Below are 10,000 nucleotides of genomic sequence, written 5' to 3'. Positions count from 1 at the left end.
AGTGTGAACTTCCTCTCTCTATAATGCGTCATTTGTCACCCCTATTAAGAAGTGCTCTTGGTACTTGGTAGGGCCTAGGCCTACATGTACGAGTAAGTGAAGGCTTAATACGAACCTATCAGCACTATTTAAGGCTATTTAAGAGGCGGTCTTGGTCTGCTTTATGTATTGGCTTATTGTGTAAGTATAAGTAGTAATGTTTTTACTGCCCTTTTAAAGATACATCATGTATTAGTTGAGAATGAATAGTGTACCGTAGTTTAGGACACGTGTTTTTAATCAAACACTCAACGAGGGGTTCTCACTGTTCTGCATTGTGCATTGTCTGCTGCGATTCCTGTATCTCACCGTGACCTACTTCGACTGGGTATGACCAGGTATGGCTAAACCCTCTCTAGTATGACTAAGGACCTTACAACAATCTTACTGTTATGACTTAGTTTCTTCGTCAAGGTAAAGAAAGATAACAATTAACATACAAATGAGTCCAGAGTCCAGCGCGTGGGAGGGAGAGAGAGAGAGAGAGAGAGAGAGAGAGAGAGAGAGAGAGAGAGAGAGAGAGAGAGGGGGGGGGGGGGGGGGGGGAGACCTTCGGCAGTTGTAGCTATTTCACTATTTATTAATGTGCCATGCCAGCGATGAAACTTTCCATTGCACTCATTTATAGATCTAGAATCTAGATCTGTGGGCCAGAAACCAAACAATATTTTCTTCCCAAATCTGGATTCGGTAATATAGAAATTTTCTCTATTTGGGCCCTGTATCAAATACTGTTCTTTGGATGCGGCCACAGCAGAATCGCAGCAATTAGAAGTAAGGGTTCGCCATGAACTACCCAACAAATTGTTTTAGAGACAGCGACACCATCCGGCCTTCACATTTAAGTGAAAGCTGTACATTTCTTCCATTTCTTCCCAAGACCGCCTATACGTACGTCTCGAAGGGAACTCACGCGAGGTTTTTTTTTCTTTCCCTTTTGGAACCGTGTTTCATGGGCATGTATTAAAGCAAAGATACTTTAAGAATCTTATATTAAAGTAGGAATAAAACCTGTTGGAACCTTAATTTGTGGTGGCCTTTAGCCTTTATTAATGGGCTTTTAGATTCTGCTGGTTATCCAATTTTTACTTTAGGACTCATATATGCAAAGACTTATAAGAAGATTAAACTGAGCCGTTTGTTATTATCTTGTTTTAACCTCTGTCTGACGAAAATGAACCAGAGATCGAGGCCTCAGAGATGTAGGTCTACAATGTAGCCTAGATTAGTTCTATCTCTCAGGCCTTGGCCAAGTGCGAGCGAACACCACCCGTTTTTCTTAACACTTCCGTGTGAATAGCAGCAAGCTCCAGGAATCGGGGGTGGTGGTAGATCTGAGCCCTTGTCAACTTCCTGTCTGTAGATTGCTTGGCTGGATCAAGACCTAGGCTTGTAATGTTTACCGTAGGGCCTATGGGCACTGGGCGCCGACTGCAGGCTACTTCAACTGTGACAAGCACGTCTGCCATGTGTGTGTGTTGGGTCGAGAGACAGTGGTCAACAAAGTGTTGTTTTTTCATACTTTAGGCTAACACCAGAGCCAGGATACGTACAAGAGGTCAACGTCAACGTTACGAAAAGCGGTCTTTTGGGTTGGGGATGACGAAGCGATTTTTTTTTCTGTAACTTTAGGCGCTAGATTAACTGTAACAACTGGAATCTAGACTGAAGAGGCAAAGGCAAAGGTCTTGTTAGACAAGTCTTAGAATCTTAGAAGAGGTGTTACTAATCTAGATCTAGATTATAGATATATATATCTAGATCTAGATCTAGATTCTAGATCTAGATCTAATATCTAGAATCTAATTTTTCTGTACATTCTAATAGGATGATTCAAATGATTGTGATACAATTTCTGAGACGTGAGATTTTCCCAGTTTCACTCTGCTTGCATTTGATTTGCATTCAACTTTCATTTTTCGTAGATTAGTTCCAACACCGTCATCAGTGCTTTCCTTACCACCTCACAAGAGTAGGCATACAAGCTAAAAGAGATTCCAATTCCTCATAATCAATCAAGCCAATGACAATGACCAATGATTTGTGGAGCTAGATCTAGAGTACTGTCTGGGCAATCGAGATCTAAATCTAGATCTAGACCTGTTTTTATGGACTTTCAAATTTAGTTTCCTTCACCCAGTCCCAGTGTTTTTCCCGGATTCATTCATTTTGTGTAATTTTGCCTGTAGTAGCCTTCTATTCCCGAAGTTTTAGGAAGCCTTATTTACGTAACACTGTGCTATAATTTATTGCGTTGGGTTTCAGAACTGAAATTGAACTTACTCCATGACTGAAACTCTTCCTCTACCTCAATCAAAAGATCTTGGTGCATCAAAGTCAAAGTTTTTCTTTCAACATTCAAGTTCTACATTGTCAACTTTTGATTATTCATAATGTCTGAAGGCATCTGCAGAACACCCCTCTGGGTAAGTAGAAAATTTAAACTGCATTTATATCATGAAGTGACTATTTCTGAGAACGTTCGGCAAAATAAAGTTGAACTCTAATTCCTCGAACGGTTCCCAATCTCGAGATTTTTTGGGTTATTTGCAAGGCCACCTCTATTCTCACCCGGAGTGAGAATAGTGCAGGCGAGTCTTGTGGCTATTCTCACCCGGTGCGCGTTCACCAAATTTTGCGTTCACCCTAAACCACAGAATTCTACACTGTGATAACAGAAAAATTGTAGAATTCTGTGCCGTGAACAAACGTTCCATTACAATTGTAGCCTACTAAAAGCGTACAATTTTGTCTGTGGGCAGTGGAGAGAGAGAGAGAAAGAGAGAGAGGAGTAGCGCGAGAATTTCCGGGCTAAACAAAATGGCGACCCGCGTAGTTCGGCTCGATTCGAAAAGTTAAATAGCCGTAGCATCTTTGTAGACAACCAAATTTATTTACTTTTGTGTTTTAACATCATTTTTTAACTTTATTTTGGTCAATTTGATCGTCCACACCGATAGACAGTATTCAGAAAGAGACGGAGAGAGAGAGAAGAGGGGAGGAGTTGATCTTGCGAGAACTTCCGGGCGGGTGAGAATAGCCACTTTCTATTTGCAAGATTTAGGCGTGATCCTTTCATATTGTCATTCTGCGAGGAAGCATTTTTTGCATCAAATTCAATTTCTAGAGCTAGAGATTTTTAAATGTCTGCATGAATATTCAGATACTTCAGATGTGGTTGGGGCAACGTTCGCGGACTATCTAGTCTATACTTCATTTGAAAATACCTTCAAAAGGTACTGCAAGGAAACAAGACTGCTCGACCTTGTCAGTAACCTATATTTTGCATTTAGTCACCCAGCAAAAACTAAAATCTATTTTGTTAAAAAAAAAAATTCCCTCCACGCCCCCCCCCCCCACCCGTTCACACCTTACACACACACACACACAGACACACTCACACACATGCATGCACACTCGCACACACACACACACATACACATGGGCCACTCCTTTCGCTTATTATAAAAATCTCGAGAACGGAAACCGTGCGGAGAAATAGAATTCAAGTTTATTTTCCCGAACGTTCGGAGAAATAGATCCGGCCTTTTTATTTTTAATCTCGAGGACCTAGAGGTTCAAGTCAGAAAAGAAAGGGAGGATTGCCAAATGATCCTTTCTCTAACTCAAGATCATTCAGGTTTTGGGTTAAATAATATATATATATATATATAAGAACATTTTTTATAAAATTTGTAGACTAAAAATTAGTTTTGCCAGTTAATTAGGGGTCATACTAAAATGCGAAAAGACGTGATCTACACCTAGCCTTCTCTGACAAGGACGAAAAATCTCAGAGGTCCCAAAGTTGCTCTCATTAATGATCCCTTGGTGGTCCAAAATCGATCTGAGAAGAGTACAGTAGGCTTCGGCTGCCACACGGGCAAAATTCAAAATATTCTACCCTCTGAAAATGTGTCCTGTGCATTCATATGGTCTTAAGATGCAGTTGCAAGCGCTGTAAACCACCAAAAAAACCCAAACAATTTGTGTGGAGAGAGTTGCATGGCAAAAATCCACAAGACACGTTTAACGACATAGTTTTCCCCTCTTGTCACAGTAGTACACAGCTCCAAAGATCCCTTGGTGGTCCAAAATCGATAGAGTAGGTTTCGGCCACCACCCAGGCAAAATTCAAAATTCAAAATTTCCTACCCACTGAAAATGTTTAATGTGTCCCACGCGCTCATTATACTCTTATTTGAGATGTAAAGTTGCAAACGCTGTAAACCACAAAAAAAAAAAAAAAAGAATTCGTGTGGAGAGAGTTGCATGATGGCAAAAATCCACAAGACACGTTTAACAACGTAATTTTGAAAAATGTTCCACTTGTCACAGTGGTACCCAGCTCTATTTAAAGTAAGGAAGTCCTATCACAATATAAAAATTACAATAATATTTTACAATAATGATTGTAGTGTGACAAAAAAGAAAATGAAACATCGAAAGAACGTCATGCGCCAGTCTGGCTTTTAAGTCTCTGTGTTCATCATGGCGGAATATTTTTATAACAAACTTGTAGGGGCTGTAGATGGTAAGGATTAACCCAGTTTTGGTCAAAATAACCCTGAGAATGAGTCTGAAGTCTGTAGGGACACAAATCAGATGTCTTTCCGTGCCTTTTTGCATCTTTTCGTGTCTTTTCGCATAATTTCAGTATGACCCCTTTAATAAGAAACCTTCTTATGAATGGCTCGAGCTTCACCTATCTCTGATCATATAATTGATGTGCTGGTCCAATACACGGAAATTACTAACTACGCAATTAGGAAAAGTCTTAAAAACTGTGTGATTGTTAGTTAAAAACCATGAAATATTTTTAAAAAACTGATATTTTGCAACAGGAATAAGTTGATATTCATGTTCATAGCATATTAATTATATGTGTGTGCAGCTCTGAGAAAACCCGTCGGAGGGTGCGGAATTATTGGAAAATGAGATGTATTTGAAATTTAGAGAGATAACCATTTTTTTAATCATCTGTTTCAAGGAATATTTTTTAAGAATATATTCTTTTTGAAGACGTCGTCGCCTCATTATGCTGAATTCCTAGACAAACATAGGGAGTCATAATTACTTAATCGGATGAACACTTTTTTTCCATGGGAACCCCCTCATATTCTCCAAAATTTAAGAAAGAGAATTTTATTGCTGTTTTGGGAACACCCAGTGCGCTTGAATATTTAAACATCACAAAGAGTTGCACATCGTGTAGTTTCTCTTCTGAAAAGGTTTTTGCCATGAGAGTGAAATTAAGAATTCTTAGAACTGTTCCATTTCCTGCCTTTCAAACCAAATGTGAACTGTTCCTCCTAATTTCATTTTTAAAAGTTCTTCATTCTGCTTTGCAAAGTATTTTTTTCAAGTAAGTAAACTTCAAGTTTTCTGTTTCCAAGTGAATGAGCACTATTGTTTACTTAAAATTTTAATTAGTTCCATATTAGCGTGATCGATTCGGTTTGAAAATATTTATAGTGTGTAATTGTTACAAATTTTTGGGTTTTCATCTCAATTTTTGTTCAACCTTTTGTAAAATTAGAAATACAGTGGAGCTCGTTAAAACCTAAATCTGTGGAACCGCCGGATTTTGTTTGGTCTAAGTCTAGTCAAGTTTTCCTCTTAGAGAGTTTGCTCAAATAGTGCTCAAATAGAAAAAAATTGGGATGCTAATTTCTACTTTCAGTTGACATTTTTGGATTAACCATGATCAGCCAAAGTTGACTTCCCTGTGTATAAAATCATAAGATAAAAGTACAGCATTTCTTTGTATTGATGATTGTGAGACAGAGTGAAAAGTGGAGCCAAAAAAAGAGTTAAAAACATGCCTTCACTCTAAGTCTTAAGACATGTTCACACTGCTATTCAATATATTCACTAGTCAGACCATGAAAAGCTCAAGAGCCCATTATATAGAATAATATTGAAGTAGTATCATTTATATTATGAATGGTGATGTCTTATAATTTTTATGTCGTTTCTTGTTGTGTCAAATATCTGGACTATATCAGTACTCATGACCACTGCTTGTCTCTGTTTTTAAACACACTTGCCTCTCAAAAATTTTGTTTGTCTCTGGTGCACTTTTTTTTGTGTATGTGCGATCTCAAAGAAACGAACTTGTGACCCATATTGTCACACATACTTATTGTGCAAGTCATAATAACTGAAAAATAGATCTCTTTCTATTTGATCTTTTTGCTGAGATTTTGTCCCTCTCAGCATGGCTGAAAGCCTGCCGGCTAAGTGATCTAAATTGTGTTGATAGGGGCGTAAAATCACCTCTAATGTAATTTTTTAAAGTCTGTCTTTCGGATTCTAACCCTTAGCCGTATTCAGGTTCTGCCAGCCTCACCTCCCAACCCCCATCTTTTTGTCCACTCTACCCATGCCACTAGTGCGCCCATCTTTCTATTTAATGTCCCTTGCTTTCTCTGCCTCTTGTTTATGTGTGGACAGATTTGTTGTACACTTAATTTTGTTCATGTTTTAACAACAAAGACAGAGAAAAATCTTGTCAGTTTGTCAGTGTTATACTCCCCTGTAAAATGTCAGCTTGCACTGTGTGCTTCCCAGGGAGTTGACATTGTCATTGTTTCAGACTTCTATAAGGTCTGCTGGGGTGCTATATATAAGACTGTAAAGTGCATAGCGCTTGCTGTTGAGTGGGAATTTGCGCTTTGCAAATGCTATTTTTATTAATATTTTATTATTATTGTTGTTTTTGTTGTTGAAAGAAGTCCTCTGTTTCAGTGTTTTGTTATTTTTATGTTTTCTTGGGTACCAATACACTAGAAGCTGGACAAATGCATGTTAGGCCTGGCCTCACTGTGTTGAATCTGAACTGATTGTTAAAGAAAGTAATTCCCAATGAATTGTATGGTCATGAGTAGTGATCTGGAACAGATTGATACCAAAGCATGTGAAAAGCACTCTAAATCTTTGCGTTAAATAATGTTATTTATAAGCGCTCTCATCACAACGAATTGTGATAATATGCCTTAGTATTTTGCTATTGTGGCATTGAAAAAAAAGGTTTGCGTATGGGCTGACGGTGTTTTTAGAAAAGGTTCTTATCAGCTGAATCTGTTGTACCAGCTGTCAGCTGCTGAACTCTTTTGTACCTCACCTGTCAGCTTTTATCACTGAAGAAATAAAGTAGATAGTTTGAGACGGGAAAGATTCAGTGCTTTTCCAATACAACTTATTTGATGCAAGGTCAAAATGAGATCACCCCCCGGGGCAGTGCCACCGACTGAAGTGTCTAAATAGGCCATTCCCAAAGGGGGGACATTTCTCGTTCAAGCATAATAGAATTGTAAATGGGCTGACTCATGTCACGCTCATAACTGTGCCGCGTGCCTGATCTACAACAGGGAACTGCTGCTTTTTCTTTCCCGATCCTTACTATTGTCATTTCCTTCTACTTCTTTATGTTTGTCACTCTCTTGTGACCTGCTATTTTGAGGTGCCTTGATAGTCGAAGCAGACCTTGTGCTCTTGAAGCTAGAGAGGTGAGCAGTCTAAATCTGATTCCCTGTAAAGACTTCTCCGTTAACACCCACCCCTTGGCGTTCATCTGACCTTATGCAGTTGCGAGCGCCGTAAAATCCTCTACTATAAAAAAATTTTTTTTTCAAATGAGATCTTATTTTAGTGTGTCTTTTTTGTGAGTGTTTTACGGCGCTCGCAACTGCACAAGGTCATATGAACGTGTGGGAAAGATTAAACTTTTTCAGATTGGTAGGAAATTTTGAATTTTGCCCTTGTGGCGGCCGAAGCCTACTCTTGTCGATTTTAGACCATCAAAGGTTCTTTAACGTGCGCAACTTGCACACGGGACCTCCGAGGGTTTTCGCCCTTATCCGAGAAGGCTAGGTGTAGGTCTTTCCTATCAGAAGATCAGGGGTGTGGCTGAAAGACAGCAGTAAGAATGGGGCCAAGGAGTAGCAGTAGAAAGTAGAAAGTGTGCAGAAAGAGGAGGGGGCAAAAAAGGTGAGGGGGTGGGGGCAGAAAGAGGAGACGAAAGCAGATGTCAGAACATTGTCAGAGAGCAGGAAAGAAGGTGAAAGAGGACAATTTTAGAGAAGAAAATGTTTCGATCGCTACCCGGATTCGAACCCGGGACCTTTGAATGAGAGGCCAACACCTTAACCTCTAAGGCCACGAGAGCCCTCTTAGTGTGTCTGCAAGATAATTACAAAACAAAACAACCCTTGTTTGTCCCCTAGACCATGTGTCGTCCCGCTCACCAGGACCAGAGACATTGTTGTACAACCAAAAACGCCAACGCTGAATAAATGCTCGTGATTCCACACGTTTTTTAAAGAAATAAAACGTTCTCACGTGCCTATAATGTTACCAAGAGTAGCCGTTCATTTCTTATTCATGACGGCTTTGAGAAAAGGCGAACATGCAGTTTGTCGTCGCACTAAATTTCATTTCGCGAGGGACAAAGTTGTCTAGAGTTTAAAAAAACAACAAAACTGAACAGCTCATCTTGACAATTGTTTGCTGGTCATTGGCTTTGATTGCCTTTTGGGGGTGAAAGAAAAGTAGAAAAGTGCCCCTAATTGCTTGGATTGAACACATTATTTCCTATTTGGCTCGTTCTTTTCGAAGAATGATGTTAAACTCGGAGGTTCCGTCTCTTAAATAACCTAATTGTGTCGATAGGGACTATCTTTACTAAATCATACTTCCCCATCATCTTGGCTAGCATTTACTGGTCATTAATGGTTTTGATTAAGTTTTGGGGGAGAATTAAAAGTCGAAAACTTCCTTCAATTGCATTGATTAAGCAACATCTATAGATTGTCCCTCATCCCACGAGCTCAGGACACGTGACGGCAAGGGACACAGATTCACAAGGTTGAAAGTAAAAGTCTTATCATCTCGGATTTTTATCAAGTGCAAGCTTTGAGCACTTTTAACAAGGTCATGAAAAAGTTTATATTTCATTATTGGTTCAAACATAGCATGGGGAAACTTTTTGTCCTTTGTGATACTTGACGACCTGAATACGATTTAAAATGTTCGGACGGTCACTTTCTTGCACAATGTTCAAGGCCAACTTGCAAATTCTACTATATTTAAACCAAGGCACTGTGCTAGGCCTACTAAATAAATAAATATTTATGTCAGTATTCATGTTTTGTCGTCAAGCATCTCCAGGGTGACCATAAAATGATAATCAAATGACCCGAGTATCACTGAAGCAACATTGTATCTGTTACCTACAGTTTCCCGAAAGTTGGGTATCCACAACAGCTATACGAAAAGTTTGACCCGTGTTAGTGTAAATTGAGATTTTCTTCTAAGCAAACCCAATGAATTGTTTCTTCTCCTAAGCAGCTGTTTAAAATGCTACATGTATAGGTTTCTAACTCTGGTATTTTTCTCTCTTTTTCACAAAATTTTCGTTTAACGTTTAGATTTCACTCTTATACGATCAAATATTTCCATTTTAGGCAACCTCTACTCGTGTTGTCAGAGCTCTCAGCTTTCTTCAAATAAGCGATGCAAATTTTTCGTCTGTTTGAAGTTAAATAGTTGAAGTATTCAACCATGTAGGCAAAACCGGACGGTTTCCTATGCTGTCGATTTTTTTGCTCGCCCTGCATTAGTTTGGGGTTCAAGTTGCACGCAAAGAGAAGAGAATTTACACAGTTGGTTCTGTTATGTGAAAACTATTTTTCAATGTGGGAGCGGTTCGTTGAACTCTCTCTATTTAAATATGTGCATTCAAAATGTGGGTCTCCGTGTGTTAGATAGTTTGTCATGACTCTTGGACTGATCGTGCTTCCAATAGGTTTAGAGTGTCGGATCTAAGTGTGCTCAAGCTACGTGTTTTGACTTTCTTTTTATGACTCTTGCATTACTGGTTGCACGTGTTTGCTGACGAAAATATGGGACTGTTTTATCGATTGAGACCATACATAATATATATATATATATATATATA

The 10,000-nt window shown here is 39.0% G+C and overlaps 1 protein-coding gene across 6 annotated transcripts in view; it reads left to right on the top strand.

Moving 5' to 3' along the window:
* Positions 1 to 1,384: 1,384 nt before the first annotated feature.
* The window catches only part of LOC101863978 (multidrug resistance-associated protein 1), an 89,360-nt gene continuing 80,744 nt past the window's right edge, over positions 1,385 to 10,000 (top strand). For 2 of the 6 annotated variants that reach the window (XM_035969490.1, XM_013081889.2), the window contains exons 1-2: positions 1,385 to 1,631; positions 2,305 to 2,465. In XM_035969490.1, the coding sequence (XP_035825383.1) occupies positions 2,433 to 2,465 (33 nt within the window). In that variant the 5' untranslated portion in view covers positions 1,385 to 1,631; positions 2,305 to 2,432. Of the gene's footprint in view, positions 1,632 to 1,964; positions 2,466 to 10,000 lie in introns of all 6 variants that reach the window. The other 4 variants (XM_013081896.2, XM_013081895.2, XM_035969489.1 and 1 more) reach the window with 4 other exon arrangements.

The sequence above is a fragment of the Aplysia californica genome, unplaced genomic scaffold, assembly GCF_000002075.1.
Source record: "Aplysia californica isolate F4 #8 unplaced genomic scaffold, AplCal3.0 scaffold00150, whole genome shotgun sequence".
Taxonomy (NCBI): Eukaryota; Metazoa; Mollusca; class Gastropoda; order Aplysiida; family Aplysiidae; genus Aplysia; species Aplysia californica.
This window is presented reverse-complemented; position numbering and strand designations above follow the sequence as displayed.